This window comes from Falco biarmicus, chromosome 5, assembly GCF_023638135.1.
Source record: "Falco biarmicus isolate bFalBia1 chromosome 5, bFalBia1.pri, whole genome shotgun sequence".
Classification (NCBI taxonomy): domain Eukaryota; kingdom Metazoa; phylum Chordata; class Aves; order Falconiformes; family Falconidae; genus Falco; species Falco biarmicus.
Genome location: NC_079292.1, coordinates 55,915,616 through 55,937,065, shown reverse-complemented (window position 1 = coordinate 55,937,065; position 21,450 = coordinate 55,915,616). Strand labels below are relative to the sequence as shown.

Sequence of the window (21,450 nt, the reverse complement as noted above, 5' to 3'; positions counted from 1 at the left end):
ACAATGAACAGCTTGCAGGAAAGCTGCAGCTCCAGCTGACGTACGGGAATGGTTTAGTGAACACATTAGAACAAGAAGGCAACCTGAGAAAAGGCAAAGGTGCTTGCAAGCAATTCCAACAGAGAAGAAATTATGTTTTTCCTGATTGCAATGATTTGTTGCAATTTATTTTTGCTGCCTGCTGTACAACCACCCCCCTTCTCCATATAGAAATAAAAGCCCACCACCTTCCATGGACTGCAGCCCAGCTCCAGCACAGCCACACTCCTCAGCACTGGCCACAGGAGCCATCCTAGCAGAGATGACCAAAATTAGCAGCATGTTTGGGTAACTCAAAGCACAGCTCAAACAGGGAACAAAATGCACCAAAAAACCCCCAACCAAAAACTCCTGTGGCACCTGCAGATTGCAACAGCTGAAGCCTGAGTACAGGTACGGAAGCCTGCATGGTTTCCAGTACTAGCTATCGCTCCAGAAACAGGTCCCTGAGTTGGCTTTTGTGGCTGCCCTGCAGCTTTCCCACCACCCCGGGCACAGGCAGGGGCAGTAGGTGCAAGGCCAGCCTCCCTCAGCCCCACCTCCAGGGAGCTCCGACTTCTCTGTTTGTCACCACTGAATGATGTCCGGAGAGCAGCTGAGCTGAGAGGAGTACAGGGATTTTTCGCTGTAGACTGCTTGGCCGGTCAGATGCCAAACTCAAGCTGGTTTCAGCCCCACAGCATTGAGAGGGACTGCAGTGCTGCAGGAAAAATGAATCGCACATGTTTTGACATGAGCGAAGCTCCAGTCCGGGATGAGAAGCAAGGAAGCACGTTTCCAGTGAGCCAAATGGGCCCCACGGCCGGCCGGCTGCCTCTGGCAGTGAGCTTGTCACCGCCACGCTGTTGGCTGCAAGGCTGTGGCTGACAGCCTCCCCTCTCCTCCCGCTGCCGCCAAAGCACTGGGCTGCATTTCATTAGTCTGTGGTGGCATCACCGTGCTCGCCAGTACCTCCACACTGTTCTCCAGCTTCTCACGGACCTTCAGGTACCGGCCTGCTGTAAAAAGGCCAGAGTGATTTCATTTGCACTGTCTCGAGTGCAGAATGTTATGAATTTCCATGGCCTTATTAAAGACATGATGTAGGAGAGAGAGCTGACAGGCAGATTTGGCCCATGCCCATCCTCTCCTGGCTGGCATCTGGGCATGATGCCTCAGCTGTCCTGCCAAAGCCTGGAGATGCAACAGGGGAGCAACGCAGTGGGTGGGGAAGGAGAGGAAGGGTAGGATGAGGGGCTGCTGCAGATGCAGAGTTGGGGAGTTGGAGAGGGACTGCCAGCAGCCCTGTGCCATACCCTCCACCCCCACCCCCCAAGGGACTTGTGAGCAAAGTCCATTGATTCCCTTCCAAAGGGATGGTCCTCCCCACAGCTTGCAGGGCTCCCCCTGTAACAGCCCCACCAAATTCTGAGCCTTTGGGGGCTCAGAAGCTCTGGCTGGAAGGACAAGTTGCACCAGCACAGGCTGCCACAGGAAGGTAGATGCTGTGGGGGGTGAATGGTACTACCAAGGCAGGCAGACATAATTGCCCACCAAGACCTCTTTCCCTATTTCCCATCTCAGCAAAAGCACCCATAAGGGAGGTCCTGCCCACTGCCATAGTCCATGGGAAGGCTGCCCATCCACCCCCAGGGAACATCTCCTGGCCAGCACAGCTCCCCAGCACACACTTGCCTTCCCTTTCCATGCTGCCCCCACAGCACTGCAGAGGGCTGGACCACCAGAGGATGCAGGCAGGTTTTCAAGGGATTGTGCAGAAATATAACATCTTCCATCACCCAGCCTAAAAACGCACATTAGAGGCTGAGGGCAGATACAGCTTTACACCCCCTAATAATCTTGTCTATAAGCTAGATAACTAGGACTGTAAATCCCTGGTAATAATCACAGCCACCATGCCTGCAAGCTCTCCCCCAGACCATTCATTTGGCTTGATGATGCTTTAAAGAGACATCTAATGAGGATAATCTGATTCTTCAAATCTCCTCTGCTTTTGGGCAGCAGAGCAATTCAGTCCCCCTCAAACTCCTCCTTCCTCCATGACTGTCTTTATTTCCCCTTCTCATATGAATCACTCTGGGGTTTCCTTTGCTTTTTGCATTACTATTTTGATTCTTTGATATGACCACTGCAATCAAGATTCTCTCCCTTTAGAACCTAATTAGCATGAAATCAGACTCTCTTTTTACTCATAGTCTCATAACAGGATGCTGGCCTATGCTTCAGCTCTCACTCGGGTGCAGGGAACATTGCAGCCAGCTTAAAAAATTCCCTCTTTACCTGATTCAATCAGAACCACTTACGGGAGATCCACACACATTTCAAGCTTGGCAAGAGTCAAGCTTTGGGAGGGGGGGGAAGGTCTCAATCACACTCAGCTTTCAGCACAGAGCAGATGGCGAACATACTGACTATATAATTTATAGGACGCCATCACTACGTATTAGTCCCATGCAGTGTCTGAGCTCAGCCAAACCACAGCTCATGCAGACGCAGAGGGGACTCACGCAGGTGATGCTCCACATGCAACCTGGGCAACAGGAAAGAGCCAGGTTTCGGAGAAAGCACATGCTTCACATTTCACCTCCTTCATAACACAGAGCAGAGGACGTGGTGCAGCAGCCCTCACCCTGGAGGGGTTTTCTCTTCCCTGCGGGCTGGGCAAACACTTCCCAGCCCGCAAACTTGTGTTCAAACTGGGTCAGTATTATGCAACATCTGCGCACAAGCAACTCCCCTTCCCTTCCCCAGAAGCAGCTCACGCAGCAGCACAATGGATGCCAGGGCTGCCCAAGGCCAGGTGCTGGGGTTTGTTTGCACTTCTGCAGGGCTGCGTGCTGGCACAGCCTGGTGTGCAGCTTGCTGGGGGTCACAAAGCCTCAGAGGGACATGCACCACCACTGCAGCTCTATTGCCACAGTGCCCCTGCCTTTCACCCAGACACGCACACGGGGATGCCAGGGAGGCTTGAAGGACCTATAGGTGAAGAAGGAGAATCACTCAGGATGGCCAAGTGAGGTTTTAAGAGAGGAAAAGATCAAAAGAGACCACCAGGTAGTAAAACCACTCCCTGTAGAGCAAGGTGAAGGCAGCTCCAGCCCCATCTCTAAGGTAGCAGAGCATTTCCAGCCCTCTGCATGGCTAAAAAGGAGCTGGAGGCAAGTGTGCATGACCCAGCCTTTGCAAGTACCCAGTATGCAGGCACAGAGTGACACTGCGCTGTCCTAGGGCTTCCCCAGCTCCAATGGCTTTGATCCTCTGCTGCTCAGCATAACAGCATGAGGTACTGAGTCACCCCCCAGACCCACGGGGGGAACGAGGATTAATTAGTTGATGCTGGCACGTTGCTTTGAAGAGAGGTGCTCCACTGCAGCATGAACCACAGGTTGTTACGTACCGGGCGGAGTCAAATGCAACCCTGGCTTCACATCTGTCATCTCTGGAAGAACAAGAAAAGAAAACAAGGGCAGGAGGGTGTGTTGTAGCAAAAAAGAACATTCACAGTGGGGTGATGCCCATGCTGATGTCAAGCCCAGGAGAGCAACCAGCACAGAAGTTCAGGAGAGCTTTGAGATGACCAGCGCAAACAGCAATAGTACCTCAAGGACTGCTGACCCTCAGCGAACACCCAAAGCATTTTGCCAACCCAAGCGCTGCAGCAACATAGCCGGTAGGGCAGCAGTAAGGCAGGCCCAGCGCAGCACGGCATCGTCACCCCCGTCACCGCGGGGTGGGCACACAGTGGGACCAGAGAGCTTCCACGGGAACACAGGAAAGGAAAACACCCATACTGCCAGAAAACAGGGAAAGCCTCCTTAGCGTGTTTAATGTTAGCTGGACTTTTTAGGTCTTTCCAAATGGTCACCAGTGTGCCCCTGCATGCAGACCACTCTAGAGCAGGGGTGCTTCAGCCAGCCCTGGCACAGGTCACTGTAGTGCCGATCCAGAGGACAGAGCAGCCCCTGCACACCAGGGCCAGGTTTCCCAAGGGGAGGTGACTTCTCTCTTTGTTTTTGTCCTCGCCTCACCTCAGTGCTCCTTCCCGTGACACGCAGAGCCCACTGGGCTCTCGCACCCAGCCCGCGGCTGCACCTGGGCCGGCGGCGGGGAGTCAGCCTGTGTGTATGTAAAACATGGGCTCTTTCACACACCACTGACTTCCCTCAGCAGAGGAGGCAGCGGGGTGAGGGGATGGGCACAGCGCCTTTCCTGGCTCCTCACAAAACACCCCACCACACGACGAGCTTCAGGGGGATAAGGGATGTCAGCATCACCACATGTGTCAGCTCCCTGAGGAGCCATCCCTGGCAAGGGAAATATGGCCCAGCACAGGCCAGGAGCCCACACTACCCAGCTGCCAGGGAGTCACAACACTCCTGAGTCCCCTGCGCACAACCTGTCTCACACACTGGTTCTTCACAGCCAAGACAGCACCTCCTGCACAGAGCTGACCCGAGGGGATGCCATCCTGCCTAGCATCGCTGCACCATATTTAGTATTTAACAGCAAGGAAGATACCCAGAGACACTGATTTGTCCCACTGGCCAATTCAACGATACTTGAACTGTGCAGGGAATTTCAGCGTTTCAGAGGGTGGTTTTGTTCCACTTCACAACAAAACCCAGCTGTGCCGCAGCTCTTCACGAGCAGGATTGCAGCCCAGTTTCAGGCAGCCTGCCTGCAGCGGAGTCAGGCAGGTAAACAGCACAAAACACAGCCAACCTCAGGAGGTGCCTGGCAGGCAGGTCCCACCAAACCCTCCTCCCCCAGAACTTCTGTAAAAATCAAACTGCTAATTAGGAAAAAATGGTTTATTCTGAACGTCTCCAGCCAATTTGTGACCCCAAAGCAATGTCAATTTGCCCTCATCACACCCCTCCAGCAGAGGCAGCTTCTGCTGTAGAGGCAGAGCCAGTGAGACACAGTGAATTTTAACACACGTGCCCAGGGTCATACAAGAAATCAGTCACAGAGGTGAAATGAGCCCAGCGTTTCTGGCTCCCAGCTCTGGGCTGTGCCAGCTATTGCTTTCTCTTGCATATAAATCACTTTTCCCCACCAGTGAAGGACAGCTGGTCACTGAATGGAAAGTAGCAGTTGTTCAGCAGCCCACAGCAACACGGCACATCAGCTTAGGGTGGGAAGTGGAGAATACTCAGTGTGCAGAGGAGACTGCCAGGGGATCTGGGCCAGCCGAACAGAGATAGAGCAGCTGGAATCTGGCACGAGCAAAGCCCAGTCCTCCTGCAAAACCAAGACAAGTTAAAAATCCCACAGAAGAAAGTATCTCCCTTGCTTTTGCCAGCAGATCAGGTACCTCTGCCACAGCTCTGCAGGTCAGCGCCAGGCAGCAGCAGAGCAGGAGTCCCTTTTTGTCCCCTGCTGTTGCAGACAGTTGTCATGATGAGAGCTACCAAGCAGCTCTCCCAGCTGCTTAGCACAGCATGACCACTGCTGCTTTGCACAACCACTGACCTAACCCAGCCAGCCCCTTCAAACTACAGGTCTTGGCAAGCAGAGACATCCAGTTCTAACCAGTCCTTAAAGCAAATATTAGAGGTGGCCTTGAACCTAAACCTCTACAACCAGGGTTAGATTTATCTCTGGTCTTTGTTCCAGGACAGAGAGGTCTTTTACTATAGGTATCATACCAGTACACAGAAACGAGCACATCATATCTTACCACACTTAAAAGATGGTCTGATTTAATCGCTGGCGTTGCAAAGCCAGCAAAAAAACCCTTGCCTTGGAAAACCTGGGCTAGCAGAGAGCTGTGATCCCAACAGGTAATACCAACCAAGCTGATTTGTGCTGAAATCTCTCACAGAGCACCTCCATGAGCAGCTCGACTAGCAAGATGAGGATACAGTCTTCAACAAGGGACTGGGCTGAAGGCAAAATCCTGTGGGTCAACCTGCCATAGCAGAAGAGACCCTATTAAAGCCTCATTCAGTTTCACCCAAGAACCCCACTACATGACCAGAGCTTACACCAGTGCAACTGGTATAAGGTCTTCCATACTAATTAAACTGCTTTTACACTGATTTTGCTGACATACAAAGACATATCCACAAACAGAGACAGTCAAACCAGCAACTCTTATGGGTACTTTTGCCACAAAGAGGGGAATTTCTCTTTGTAAATCTCCACAGGGATAGCAAACAGAGAACAGAGAGAGGAAGATAAAGCAAGTAACTCCAAAAATATTTCTGTTAGTTTAGATTTCAGCCAGCTTGGCAAGCTCTTTCATAATGTTTAAATACAACAGAACCTGAGTCACTAGCCTTTATTTAGCTTCAGGCCTTCCATGCCTCTGATCCCAATCCAAGTTACTACTTTCACAAGACCTGTATCAAACATTAGCCCTGGCTACTCCATCCAGATGAAAGATACCCTTGGCTGCTTTGTCTTCTCTAGTAGGGGCAGCATTATGGCCTGTCTAAACTAATAGCTGACAGTTCCTCGAGGTATTTACATAGTTGAAGCTGTAGCTTTAGATGTGTCCCAACTACTTTTGGTTGTAAAACATGATGGACCTGAGACACAGTGTCATATTCTTAGATACGCTCCACTTCCTCTGCCAGTTCTAGTAAAGACTTTGTCCAAAGAGTAAGAAAAATATTTGCCCCAAGGTGAAGCAAGATGCTGCTCTTAAGGAACTAGATTTTATTTTGTACCAGCTGGGATTTGGCCACTTGTAGGAAGCACAAACAGCATCATTCTTCTTTGAAAGTAGTAGAAGGAAAGAAATACTACATCTGGAACACTGTGGTGGAAAAAAAAAACAACAAGAACCACCCTATGTTTGAAGGTGCAAGAATGGACAGTAGCACGTGTGGGTTGCTGCAAAGCACTCTGGGTGAACCAAAGAAAGTTTCATTTTCACCAGCTAAGAAAGCACAGCAAAAATTACTCAAGGCCAAAGGGATTTTACCCAAGTCCAATAATTATTAGAGGCAACTGGAGAGTGACCTAAGAGACGGAAGAGGCTCTGTACCTTACAGCAGTTGTGGAGGACACAAGACTGGCTGATTTCACGCCGCAGCCCTTCCTTCCCTCCCCCAGACTGCACCTGCACATCAAAAGCAAATCGAAACCAGTCTATTCTAAACCATGGTCTCATTTATTTTGAGGGACCCAAAGCCGGAATGAGGCAGAGACAGCATAACCAACAGAGAAACTTGTTTCTCAGCATGAATGCCCCGCTCTGGTGGCAAAGTCCTAGCTAGTACCTTCAGGATCACAAAGCTAGCTGAAAGTAGGGCATGCTCGTTAAGCCTCCAATCCTTCTTACATGGCCATCAGAGTTTACACATGTCTTTCTCCTTTGAGTTTTAGCCAGAGTCCAGCCCTTTTGGGCACCAAAACACAGCTGAATGGTTTAGCTCCTTTTGTTCCAGCTGACAAACAACCCAGCCCTCCCCCACCAGCAACAATACAACCGGAGCTAGGATTTGTGTGTCCTCTGAGCAAGGATACAGGCTTTGTGCCTTGCTGAGCCGTCTTTGCAAGGACTGCCAACACTCACAGCTGATTAAGCCTGCAGTGCTGCTTTCTGCGTTTTCCTGCTCACACAGATGTCAGAAACAAGCTAAGCGGAACAGCACACACAGCTAGAGCTCTGCACCTAGGAACATTAAAGCAGGCTATTAAGGATTAAATAAATTAAACCAGAGGGGAGCTTAACACATTCTCTCTAGGCTTCATTTCCACCTGGCATGCAATTCTCGGTGTATTCTGGAAGGTGGCTCAGCTCGGTGGGCAGGAAGGATTGCATTTGGAAAGCTTTTGCCACCACCACGTGGCTGACAGCGCGCCTGCAGCCCCGCAGCTAACGTGAAGCTCAAACTGCCAGCAAGGGCCAGCCCCGCTGCCAGGGCAAACTGGCACAAGCCATCACAGGTTTTACAGCCAGTGCCACACACCTAAACAAAGGACATACAACTAATTATTCAATATTATACATTTTATTAACTTAGAACTCCAAAACATGCTATCGACTTGCAGTAAGAAAAAGGCACGAATTACTGCCAGTAAGAACCTGTTAGTTACGGGATTAGACACAGTGTATGCCCAGCTTGGAGGAGACGTGTTTTCTGTATGTTGCCATAATCCAGTCCACTGTGTTTCACCTGTGGTCAGCCCCAGAGGCTGGGTTGCAAGGGTTATCCCAGGCTTGACAGACTAGGGTTGCTTGTTATCCCGGGCTTGATAGATTGAGCCTTTTTCTTTGAAGATCTAAAAGAAAGCTAAAAGTGCTAGATTATCTTGTTTAGTCCCTTCCTACTCAATTAAGTATTAGGCATGATCTCTGGGCAGATGCTCCCACAGCTGGAACACTAACTGCCAACTGCACTCTATCTAGAAGCTGAAGGACTGCCTGCCTTCCCCATGATTCTCTTGGTGGGGAGACAAAACGAGGCAGCAAGGTTTCACATTATTCCAAGGTGCTGTATTTCCACTGAAAGGAAGCAGAAGCCTGCTGCCTCTTCTCTAGCATTCTGGGGACACTCAACGATGACGTGCAGCATTAACGATAGCGGCCTGTTCTTCCAGCATTCTCTCAGTAAACACACAGCTCCTGGACACTGGGAAAGTAGGTGAAACTCAAACTTGACCATGAAATAGGATTCAGATGCAATAACAGATAGGAATCCCCAATTCAAACCGCCTCCTCCCCTGCCCCAGCATATTATCCACTAAACAGGAATCAAGCTTTTCTTGAGAGATTAGCAACTAGGAACAGCTCTGGATGAGTGGTCATGACAAGCCAGGCAAAAAAACTTCCCAAAGTCATTCCAACAACAGCAGCTTGAACACCTGAAGTTAAAAAAACCAAACCCTGATGAATATGGCTGAATTCTTACAATGAGAAGCTAGTTATCATCAGAGTTCCTCATCAGTAAGCCAAAGGACAAGGCAGAAACTCCAGTTATGTGACCAGCACAGATCTGTAACATCCGGAGAAGTCGCTGAGCAGTGGCAACTCGTATCCCTTCCAACTGGAAACAAAACAGGGAAATTATTTAATCAATAGAAAAGAATAAAAACAGTGCTAAGCTGTGATAAAAGAAAGAACCAGAGCAGGCATTAGGTATATGCTTCAGAGTGGCTAGCTACAGAAAACCCCAAACAGGTCCATTTGCCCATTTACTCCCCTAATGTTAAAGGGGGTAGAGCAGTGTCAGCTGAAAACTCAGAAGGGCTTGCCAAAAGCACAGATACTACCTGCTGGCAGGGAAGCAGTCTCTGACAGTGGAATGATGAGAACGTGGAAAAGCGAAGTGTGCTACCGCTGAATGCCAAAGTCTCCCTCCAGCTTTTCAGACCAAGCAGGTAATTGGAAAGAGTGGCATATCAGATGGCAAAAGAATCTGTGCAGCAACAAAGCCTGGCTAACAGGAAGCATTACGCAAGCAAGAGTTACATGGCAAATAACAGCTCAAGGGCTCCCAGAAAAAAAAAAATGCCTCAAGGAACAAGCGTACCAAGGCTTTGCATATCAGAGAAGTATTTGTTAATTTAGACTTGGCTTCCTGAGGCTTTGCAGTAGCACAGGAAGGAGCAGGTAATCCAGAAGACTCATTTCTAAGGACAGTCAGACTACTGTACCTCTACTGTTCTGGCAGAAAGAGTATGGTCTCTGACACTTGCAGTAGCATGTGTACATATTTTTATTGCTAACATAATGCTGCTCCTAAGGTTCAGAGAGCAGTGGAACTCACAAATCCCTTCAGACACCAAATAAGCACCTTACCTCCAGCTCACAGAATAGCACAGGACTGCAGTAGGCTTCTCCCAGTTTCCAGACGGCACTGATCTCTACGCTGCAGGAATTCACCCTGCCAACTACAGAAAAAGTTTTCCCACGTTACATGCTCCACAATCAACATTCAATGAATAAAAGTACCAGGAAATTCCACGTCCACAAAATGATCCAGAGCTAATTTTGAGTGTGCCATACATTTTGGCTAAGGGATTAGTACACTATCAGCACAGGCAGAATCTTCCCCTCACTGACTGAAAGCCCTCCTGGCTCATGTAGTATCACAGAGTGGTCATATATCTGAGGAATTCACTCAGTCAGGGCAGCTGTAGCATGAGGCAGCACTAAGACTCCTTCTCACCCCAGAATTAGGCCTCCTGAGCCATAAATTCCAGGGACACAGGAACTCTGTTCCAACACTGAGCAGTAACTGTCTGGCCCCTCCAGGTTCTCAGAGCTGAAATAAGGAGGGTACACAGGAAAGCACCCTCTCCACTCCAGGCTGGGATGGGGCAGGGCAGGGCAGAGAAAGATTAGAGGCACAACAGGGCCAGACAGTACACAGCAGGGATGCCAGTCTTCTATTAAAACTATACTTAATAGTTTATTAGCTCATCCATTTAGATTCATTTTATTACCACAGTATTATATGCTCCTTGCTGCTCATTAAGATTATCATTAAGACAGATCTGCAAGAAGAAATAGAAGAGACTTCTGCAGTGCCACAGGGGGAAAAAATAAAATAAAAAAATCAATAACACAAATTATATTCAGGGATTAGGGACAGAAAAGAAAGGTCTGATTGGCAAAACCAAAAAGGATAGAGCAACTGAGCATGAGAGAAGAGAACCATGTTTTATCTAACAAAACAATAAAAAAGGTAGATGAGTTAAGATACAATTTAAACAAAGCTTTTGACAAAGCCACTGGTTTCTTGTTTTGTTAAATCACTGCCCTGTTTTAAAGGACAGCAACAGTGAGCTGTGCTGCTCAGAGAGGAGGAAGAGGACAGATGCCATACATACCCCCAGTGACAAGAAAGCACACTTTCCCCAGGAAGAAGCTGGCATCCACATAAGCTAGGGAAGCTTCGACATTCTCCAAGCTGTCAGAAAAGCACAGGCAATCCATTTGGACAGGGAGGTAAAACAAGTGCAGCATAAGGACAAAGGGAATAACTTTCAGAAGCACAATTAGAAAACCAATGACGTTAACATCTGCTGATCTGTGAGCTGGCAGAGTTATGCTCTGTGCTAAAAGCATGACATTAGAGACCTCTAATACCCACAGCTGTTTAATAATATATAACATATCCTTTCTACCCAGGACTCAGACTTAGTTTGAATGGTGTCCTCCATAATTTGTGGACACTAAGCATCCAAATTCATTAACATCCAATGAAACTTCAGCACTACTCTGGCTCTTTCAGAAGAGCTAGCCCACACATTTCCGCAGCACCATCTGTGCTGTAAGTATGCAGCTGGCCCTGTCATTTTTGGTAAATGAGAACCCAGGATAGTCAAGTCACAAGTTAAGTAAGTAATAAAATGCTGACTTTTGTTCCTTAGCAAGTCTTTACTTATGGCCTGGGGACACAAATACCATTTCTACAAAGATAAGCACAAGATGAAAGAAAAGGGATCAACCCTGCAGACCTTTCTCTTTTGCCTAGAGACATTGATAGTGCTGATCCCAGTTGCCAAGCAGTATCAGTGAACTGGGGACACAGATGCAGCAACTGGCTGGTTATTAGGTAGCACTGCCCAGTGCACAACAGCCGTCTGCATATTACAGGCCTTAACAGCACCACCACCATTCCCATCTCATTCTAGAGACGGCGTCTTTCCAAAGTTCAGTTCATATCATCCTGTATGTGGATCCCAGAATAAATTCTACCTCCTTTACTATGGCAACTTAATGCATAACAGGCATGTTATTGGAGAGCGCAGTTCAGTTCTAATCCACTGCTGGACGCCAGAAAGCTACTGTATGTATTACCAATCTGTTCCACCACAGCAAGTCTTGGGTTTGAAAACCACTATTCAGCAATTCTGACATAGTAAACATTTAGATTTAGCCATCAGTTCAAGAAAGAATATCAGTTCCCCTTCTCGTATTTTTGCTCTTCTTTTACCTGTATTTACTCTTAATGTCAATCATAAACACAATCAGATCTATCCTGGGCCGAAGGTGATCCCTCTCTGAAGGTAATGGGAGTGATGTAGCAAGGTGACTGAAAGAAAATAAATTTGCCAGTTTAACCAAACAGCTTGGCAAGGCAGTATCCACTTAACCATAACCACATAACTATTGCAGTTCACCATGTAGCAAGCTATTAGGAAGCCCACTAGTTACTAAATACGTAGGCACTAAAGAGACACTGTGATTCTTTAAGTAGTATTCTCATATCTTAGGCATACTCATAGCTGCTGACAGCCACAATGATACTTGCCAGTCAAGGTTGTTTATAAAGGAAAGCTTGTTAGAGCACAAGACTCACAGAAACCTTTTCTCCACAGAGATGTTTGACAGTAATTCTATTAATTGTTAAGAAGAGTCCTTTCTAACAAAGTGAACCACAATGCTTTACTGTATATTAGGCTGCCAAGTTTCAGTTAAAATGCATCAGTGCTTTCCTGTCACATTCCAGAGATACTGCTCATACGATCACACAGGAGAGGGTACCTGCTCAGGCATCCATGTTCCAGAAAGATGTGTTGTATTTGCAAAACCTTAAACGAGAAATTTATCACTAGTATAGCTTTATAGATGAAGTTATAACTCAGAAAGAGTGTCTGTTACACTATTACACTATTTTTATCCCTTTCACTGTGTCTGGAGTTACCAGGTAGTTTAGGTGTCCTTCTACACAATACCACCACTGCCGATACAGCTGTTGGAGGAAAAATTGCAGCATGGGCATTTTTTGTGTCTCTTCCCACTACGGGGAGGGGGTGGGGGGGAACTTTGAGTAGCACATATCTGGGCCTTCCACAGGGAAGAGTATTATCAGCACCCTATTTTTGGAAGATCACCTGAAAGATAGATTGAACAAACAAAAACTCCAGAATTTCAGCATCTCTCACAATCCACTTCCTCTCTGGAAACCATGAAAGAAACTCCTTGTGGAATATTACTTCTAGCAATTAAATCTTAAGGACTTAACAGTTTTCCCCAGCAGCCACAGACCATGGTACACATTCCTTTCTATTAATTATATGCGGTTTGCTGTTTTGTCTGCCAGTCTCCAAATAAAGGTGCTTTGTTTCCTATAAATAAGGGAGGTATGATTTAACAAAAACATTCTGAAACTAGAACAAGATATGAGCAAAGCACGCTTGAAAGACACACTGCCACACAAACAAGCCTATAAATTTAAGGTGAAATTTAGAGAGAAGCTGTGGTGAAAGGAAAGCATCAGATCTCATTGTCTGGGGGGAAAAAACACCGAAACCCAAAAAAAACCCTCAACCCCCCCCAAACCTCCACAATTTGGAATGTTACTATATTTAAACCAATATCACTAGATGATGGCAGCAGCCTCCAGATGTGCACTGCAGAAGGCTTTTCTTTCCTCGTAGGAAGAAACACAAAAATGCCAGCCTTGCAATTCTTCTCTCAACAACTGTATCTCACAGATAGATTTGCCAGACAAGATACCATATTTCTTTGCAATGTGTAAAATCCCAAAACACCACAGTGGGGGGAAAAACCCACCCTGTTACAGACTTCTGCTTTCCTAGTGATACTAGCGCAGGGACTTGTCTTGCTCTGTAGCACAAGCATAAGTTTCTGTGCCTTTAGGTAGTTACCCAGCTGTACTGCCAGTAGCCAACTAGTTACGGCATTCCACAGCTCAGCAGAAGCTGCAGGATTCACAAAGAAAGCTGGATACTTAATTTACTATTAGTTGGCACAAACATCCAAGATGCCATAACCAGAGCAGTACAATCACTCTAACTGACTAGTAGAACATTATTTCAGGTTTGCCTTTACTGCATAGCCTTGGACTGCAGTAGCAAAATACCTTCTGAAAAAAAATCCCCAACTAAAAAAAAAACCAACACAAACTCTTCTGAAGAGTTGAATAAACTCATTTGGTCATTTGGTTTTGGCAAGAGAGCTGTCAAGGACATTATGTTGTAAAAAGTTAGTTAACCAAGCTTTTAAGGTAGAACTTGTTATGCAGCTAAAGTTAAGATTTAAAACGCATCTTAAAAGCTTGAGGAGGAAAAGCACATGCATGAACATAAACCAGAAAAGGGCTGCGAAAAGCACGAACAGCAATGGACATTTCCGGGAAAACTTGTTTGATTTCAAGTAGTTGCAAGCATTGTACTTGTCCCATTTATGTTAAATTAGGATGTTTAATTCCTATACACCTGTCCAGCGGGAACAAAATCATCCGTGCTCCTCCCGTGCTCTTGCAATTGAGTGACCAGACACCTGTGCGACACCCACAGGGCAAGGGCACGAGCACAGCCAACACGACGCGCGTGAGAACCGTCCCCAGCCCCGTCCCCCACCGTGCCCAAGCTGCCCGCCCCGCCCCGAGCGCTCTGCCCCCGCGGCCCGTGCGGCAGCGCCGCCCGCAGCCAGCCCCGCTCCCGGAGGAGCGCGCCGTCCCGCTCCCGCTCCCGCGGCGCCTCCCGCGATCCCGGCGCGCGGGCTGCCGGGGCAGAAACTCCGCGTGAGTTAGCGGGGCAGCCGCTGCTTCGGCTCCGTCTCCCGCGCCGGGCGGGCCCGCAGCCGCGCACCCCCGTCCCGCCACTCACATACTGATCTTGAAGCTCTTCTTCTCCAGGAGGAGCGCCTCCGCCAGCCTCTGCTGCAGGCCCTCGTCCGACCCCACCAGCTGCGCCGACAGGAGGGAAAAGCGCGGTCAGAGGGGCAGCCCCGCGGCCCGGGACCGGCCGGGGGAAGCGGCCAGGGCCGGGGGCCGGCCCCGCGCCTACGTTTGCAGATTGCGGCCAGGCGGCCTATCCCCCGGCGCGGGGCGGCGGCAGTTACGGCCGTTGCCGCTGGGGCTCGGCCCGCGGCGGCGGAGGGTGCGGGACAGGCGGGCGCGGCCGCAGGGCCGGGACCCGGGCGGCAGAAGCGGCGGCGGGGGCGCGGCGGCGGACCTACCAGGCAGGCGGCGGAGTTAGGAATCGGGAGCTTGTCGAAGGGCTGCACCACCGACATCCTGGCGGGTGTCGGGAGGCAACACCGCCCGCCGGGATTCAAACCGCCGCCCCGCCCCGTGCTCACGTGAGGCGTCGGGGGCGGGGCTTCCGGCGCGCCTGTGCGTGGGGCGGGGCTTTGTGTGAGGGGCGGGCGGAGGCCCGGCGGCCCCGGGGCAGGGGGGAGGGGTAGCGCCCCGCGCACTGGCTGAGGGCGGGCGCCCGCGCTACCGGTAGCCGATGGCCGCGGCGCTGCAGAGCGAGCGGGCTCGTGCGGCACGCGGGGGCCGGTCGTGCCCACGGCACCCACCGGCGGCACGGGGCGCTGCTCGCGGGGGTGAGGGAGACGCGGAGGTGGGCGCCGGCCTCCCCTGCTGCCCAGCCCTGGGCTGCTGAGGGCACAGCCCTTGTTTTCAGCGCTGGGCTCTGCCCCTGGTCCCTGGGCTGATGCTCGCTCGTTTGCTCAAGCCTTAACGGTACCAAAGGCTCCAGTAAAATTCCACGGCCTCCTTGCATTGCGGTGTATAACGTGAACTAACGTACGTTAACAACGTGGTATGCTTTGATGTAATAGCTAGGGAAGGGAATTCTAACAGCGCACAGCAGCAGTGCCCAGCTCTGCACACTGAACTGCTCTGTGCCAGGCCTTCTGGCAGCTCCGACAGCCACAACCTCCATGCCACCCTCCTGGGGACCTTGCCCCTCGCCCCCTGGCTGGTGGCCTGTGGCTGGTGGCATCTGCCCAGCCCAGCGCTCCCTGCCCATGGCACAGGCAGGAGGGTGCCCCTGCAGAAGCGCTGCGGTTACGGAGCTAGGCCGAGCTTTTCTCACTCCAAGGTCAGAGCAGGAGGTTGTGCAGTGATGTAAAGCCCTTGTGGCCTGTGGTCTCCTTTGCTGTGTCTCCTTATCCCCAGGTTCAGCTCCAGCTCGGTGGGGAGGGGGATCCAGGACCCCCTCAGCTGCCTGCTGGGGCTGGCTCTCCCTGCCCCTTCAACCGGGGCACCCCCAAATGGCAGGAGAGGTGCCAAGGGGAGGAAGAAGGCCGCCAAAGGATGAAAACTCATCTCCCCCTTTGCAGCAAGCCAGAGAAGGAAGGGGGGGGAGGGGGTTAATGTAAACTGACATCACATGGCTGCCGTGGCTTTTTTGATCTTGACAAAGGCAGACGGTTCTGTTCATTGCCAGCATGAGACAAATTACAGGTGAAGCAGAAGAGATTACAGGATATTTCTGGTTGTTGTTGAGTTCAGCGGGGGGAAGGGAGGATGAATCCAGGGCAGATGTGTCCTAAAGATTGGGAGGCAGGCAGATGCAATAAATAGCAAGCCAGCTCCCAAGTCGGAGGGATGTAGAGAGCAACTGGGACAATGCTTCCTTTGGGCTGCTGAGGGTGTGGAAATATGCTAAAAGCTCTGACACCCACCTAAAAAGTGTTTGTTCTCTTTCTGCCCTCTACTACTCCCTGTTGCCTTCTCTCTGGCCCTACAGAAGGACCTATGTGGCTTCAATGTCTGGCAGGGGACATGCTCACTGTCCCCTGTCACTGCAGGCTTCCTCCTTCTCACAACACTGGTGTCTGTTGAGGTTCAACGGGTCCAAATGAGCTACCACTGATCCCACAGTTATTTTCCCTTGTCCCCAGCAAGTTTCTCGCCCATCCCTTGGCAGACTTCCCTCTGCAGGGCTGACCCCCACCTTCCTGTGGGGACACAGACATTCGCCGTGCTCCCTCCTCTGTGTGCCCCACCTTCACTGCACTCTTTTGCCAGGGGGACACCTGCCCCTTAGCACCTTACTAACAAGGCACCCGTGGGTGCATGGCCCACCTGAGTGTGACTCAGAGAGGGGCGGTGGTAGTACTGGCAGTCCCTGCCTGAAAATCCAGGCTCTGGCAGAGCCAGTTTCCTCCTGGCATGCAAAGCCATTGCCCGACGGCTGGCACAGCAAGGTGTGCCAGGCAGATTCACTTTGCTTTCCTTCCTCTTTGAAATGCAGGCAGGGGTGCTCCATGTGGGGATGCAAAGCCTGCAGAGCAAGCTCAGTTCTGTGGGCAACCTAGGCGGGGGGAGAACAGGAGTCAACGTCCTGCACCCTTGTTGGCTATTTACACATGGGCCAAGGGGTGTAAAGCAGATCTAATGTCAAAGGGTAGCATTTAAAAACTGCTTTCCACGGTAAAGGATGGCATAAAGAGGTGGAGACTCAGACTGGCAATGTCCTGCAGCGCGTGTCTAGATCTGTAGCTCAGCAAGGAGAGGAGAGGAAAGGGATGAGACACGGATGGTGTTGGAGGCTGCGATGTATTTTACATACCACTGCATGACTGTGCCAGGCTGTTTCACCTCTCTCCACCCTGTTTCCAGTTTGCAAAGTGGGAATAAGGAGTTGATCTCCGCTTCCAAGTGATGCAGGAGAGCTGAAACAGGGGTGTCAGTGCACTGGCCCCCAGCGCAGGCAGAAGGGGTGAGAGCAGGGCGTGACACAGAAGGGGGGAGCTCCTGATTTTACTCTGTGGCCCATTGTACATTGGTCTGGTAGCACAAACTATTCCTAAAATGAGAAGCGTAATGTAGCTGATGTGAAGATGCTCTGGTGATGCCAATGAAGGCAGTTAGCATCAGTGAGACTTGGCCTGGCCATCACCAGTGCTCCCTGGGAATGGTGCAGTCACTCCTGCAGCAGGACAGCACTGGCTGCTACAAAAAATGTTATACAGCACACCTTGCCCTCGTGTATCCTTGGCCAATTTGCTGTATGCTTCATTCAGCAGGTTGGTGACTGAATCTTGAGATATTTTGTCTGTTTTCTCTCTTTGTTCTCCCCGAGCAGCCACAGGAGCGAAGGGCACAGGCTTTGGAGATGGCCTTTTCATACACACTGACCCCAGCATGGCCCCAGTTGTCTCAGCGCCCACCCACAGACCTTCTGGCAATGGTGGCTTCATCCCAGCCTCATTCAGCACAAGTTTTGTGAGATGTCAACTGGCCATGCACCACTGGCTCCGGGCTGACCTCTCGCAGCCCTGCCTGGGAAGTGTGCAGAATATAAGCGCATGTGTATTTGATTGCACTTGTTCTCTCACTAATAGACAAGAGTTATATCATTTGCAGCAAGTGCAAATTATTAGAGAAACTAATGACATTTCCACATATGTTGCTGGCAACTTCAGCTTCCTTTGGCAAAGGCTCTCTCCAGCTATTGCTGGACCCAAAGTCAGCTTTTTCAGTTCTGCTCTTTATTTTACCTCATCATGCACATTTCCCTAGCTTTTTGATCAAGTCAACAAAGCTGCTTAAACGAGTTTCCTTATTTGAAGCTGCAGCAGCACCCAGAAGGCAGGTTACTCTGCTTTCCCACCAGAGTATCTGACTGATGCCCTGCCATGCATCCAGAGTGCCTTCTGCATCCTGCAGCAACTCCCTCACCTCCAGCAGCTGAACAGGGAAGTATATCTGTGACTTTTGCTGGAGTTTTGTCCTCTGCTGCAGACCTTGGGGGAGGCTAGTTCAACAAAGTCCATCTTCTCCCATGCCTCCACCTACCTTGGGAGAGTAGTATTTGAGGGATTGGTGTTGCCTTAAAGACAGACAGAGACTTGTGTCTGATCAACTCAGAAGATGCTGATAAAAGCCTAAAGGACACTAAAGAACAGTGAGGAAACATGTTAGGAGAAACTGTAATAACACTTTATCAGGCTTGGGATCGAGCTGAGCTCAGTCCATTGTTCATGCTGTGATTTATTGGCATGCTACAAGCAGGAAGCATGTGCCTGAGGTTGCTCAACCATCTCCCCTTTCTCCAGCCAGGGCTTTTGTCTGAGAAGGGTTTCATGATTTCTGCTCTGGCTGGGTGGGCCACTCACATCAAACCTGACCCCATGCTCACTTTCATCATGCAGATGAATTTGTGGCTGCTCAGAGGTATGGAGGGAGTTAGAGGCTTGGTGGTGGGCAGACATCCTGGAATGACAGCTTCAAGGGGCTTGTGTGTGTACAGCCACCCAGGGACTTCCTCCAAGCCAAGTGAAAGGGACTGGAAGACCCGCAGGCACCAGGCAGAATGATATGCACATGCTTATGCCTGGAAGATGCTGAATGGCACATGGCAGCCTTATTCGTAGTGAAAGCTGAACTGCAGCTGAAACATTTCCATGTGGTTCGAGCTGTACATGGCACATCGATGCCTGGAGCCATCTCGACGCCGCAGCTCTTGTTGGAAACCAAAGGATGTGACGGCACCTGAGAGCCCTATCACAGGCAGCCAGCAGCTGTGGCATTGGAGGCAGGGGGTCTGCAAGCATGTCCCAGCTCTGGCAGCACAAACCCAGTACTCATTTCCTGCTGCCTCCATAGCTGCTTCAAACTCAGCTGGGGGGGAATCTGCTTGAAGCAAGCAAGACTGCCACGTCATGACTTGCACAAGCCCACTGGTGTGGTGGTGGCTGCAGAAGGAGATGATCCCTGCTCCTTGCCGTGCTCTCCCAGTACTTGCATGGCAGGGAAGTGAGCCAGAGGAAAAAATGACCCCGTGAGACAAAACTATTGCTGTTCTGGAGTTTTGGCTGCATGAGCAGCATGCTAGAATTAAGCCTGAGCTTAAACCCAGGGAGAAGTTGCAGCCCGATGGACTCACGCACTGGCTCTGGTGTCATCCCCCTGCCCCAGGGTGATCTTTGACAGATAGCTGGGATGGTTTGCTGTGGTTGGGGGTGGATCTTACATGTTTCGGCACAATGTCCTCAAGGGCACCTGGCCCAGGGTGGCATGTGACTCTGGCACTGACCAGTCTCCTGGAGAAATGAATAGTCTCCTGCCTTGTGCCAGCCACCACTGATCTCCCTCCCATTTTCTTTGCATACCTGGAAAGTGGTTTCCCTTCTGCCCTCTCACATGTAGTGTGTCTTTGCCTGCCCTTAGGGTTTGCTCTGGGAACACAATAAACAATATCCTTTCAGCGTTGTTTTTTTAAAAAATCTGTTTGGCTTTTGATTTGTCCAAACCGCGTGTTTCTCTCCCACTGCGGTCAAAACAGTGAGGCTTGTGTTTTCCTCCCTCTGCAGTGGGATTAGTGAAGCAGTTACTGCACTGATGGTCAAGGTGGGTACCATAGCTGAACTTCAGTGAGGTTAAAGTTAAGGCATGATTGCAGGCTCCTCTCTGGAGGCATATGGCAATCATCTGGAGTACCCACCTTGCTGGAGCAAAGCAAGAAGCAGCTAGCTAATCCTGATGGATCTCTGTGTGGATAGCCTGATAGGTACAGGGGGATCGCAAGCCTATACTCAATGCTTCTAAGATATTACAAAGTTACATCAAGCAAAAGTAGGGCTCAGGAGGAGAAAAGGAGGATGAGGAGGAAATCAGAGTGCGTGCCAGCCAGCTCCCACAGCTCCCAGCACAGCCCTGTCTCTGCACTGATGGATGAAACCCCAGCACAGACCAGATGACAGACCTCTTAAGTGCATTACCGTTTGAGCCAGAAGTGCACATGGGTCTGTCACTGTCCACAGGTTGGCCTGGGGAGGGGACAAATCCATTAGTGCCTGTAACGAAATTTACTGGGAAGCCAAACCTCACACCTTGTGGCTCCTGGGTCATAGGCATGTAGCGGGCACAAATCTGGGGCTCAGACAGTTTGGTGGATATTATTAGCCCTGCAAGCCTTTACAACCACCCCCCACAGTGCACCTGCAGGGCTGTAGGTGTCAGAGACTAAGCAGGCAGGGCTGGAGAGCACAGGCAGGAGGGCAGGCAGCTCTCAGGGCTGGAGCCATTTGCTTGATTGATATTGTTTTAAAACATTTTTGTGTTAAATGACTTTTAGGTCACAGTGAAATTTTTCCTGTGTACCAAAAAAAAACCCCCAAAACAAACCCAACCGAAAAAACCAAAACAGTTTGATTGTTCCTATTTCTGTGCTGCTGAAAAGCTGAAAATGTTTTAAGAAAACCTTTTCTGTCAGCAGTAGCAATGACACAGGCAGGTATGGATTCAGGAAAAAAGTTACTTCACTGAAGGCAAAAATACTTCTTCAGACAGCAATGTTTTTCTGTTTTCTGCTGTAAGGTACTTTTGATCAAAGTGTTGATTATTTTATTTTTGCATAAAACCTCTAAAGGGAGTACCAATCTCCCTCCTCCATCCACCCCTCCCTCTCCCTGCCTCCATCCCGGTGTTGACAAGCCACCAGTCCCCAGAGCTAGGGACAGGCACACTGATAAATCTGTGGAGCCTTAAAATCCTGTAACTCTTCATCAGCCCGAGCTGACACACGTCTCCCCCAGCATTTCCCCTCCCCCCCACCCCCATCCTTCCTTCTCTGCTCGGCAGAGAGCAGGTCCTCCAGCGCTGTAGCTTGGCTTGCAGACAATGCGGGAGGAGGAAGAGCATCCCTCTCTCGTGGCTCTCGCCCGGGTACCATGTGCGGGTGAGCTCGGGAGGCCCGTTGCCATAACGACCGCTGCCAAAATGCCACCCCCACCCC

The 21,450-nt window shown here is 50.2% G+C and overlaps 1 protein-coding gene and 1 long non-coding RNA gene across 3 annotated transcripts; both read right to left on the bottom strand.

The window, feature by feature from the left end:
• Positions 1-4,835: 4,835 nt before the first annotated feature.
• On the bottom strand, positions 4,836-5,535 carry LOC130150116 (uncharacterized). Its single transcript, XR_008822111.1, has 2 exons — positions 5,357-5,535; positions 4,836-5,283 (listed from the first exon to the last, which is right to left on the bottom strand). It is a non-coding gene; the product is annotated as an uncharacterized LOC130150116 (long non-coding RNA).
• A 2,452-nt stretch (positions 5,536-7,987) lies between these two features.
• Positions 7,988-15,075, bottom strand: CENPM (centromere protein M). 2 transcript variants are annotated; one of them, XM_056341436.1, is made up of 7 exons: positions 14,933-15,075; positions 14,581-14,660; positions 11,940-12,038; positions 10,831-10,910; positions 9,797-9,888; positions 8,907-9,041; positions 7,988-8,627 (listed from the first exon to the last, which is right to left on the bottom strand). In XM_056341436.1, the coding sequence occupies exons 1-6, from the start codon at positions 14,987-14,989 to the stop codon at positions 8,916-8,918; spliced, it is 534 nt and encodes a 177-aa protein (XP_056197411.1). In that variant the 5' UTR covers positions 14,990-15,075; the 3' UTR covers positions 7,988-8,627; positions 8,907-8,915. The 2 variants fall into 2 exon arrangements, with proteins under 2 accessions (XP_056197411.1, XP_056197410.1); XM_056341435.1 differs by having other exon boundaries at positions 7,988-9,041.
• Positions 15,076-21,450: the final 6,375 nt, after the last annotated feature.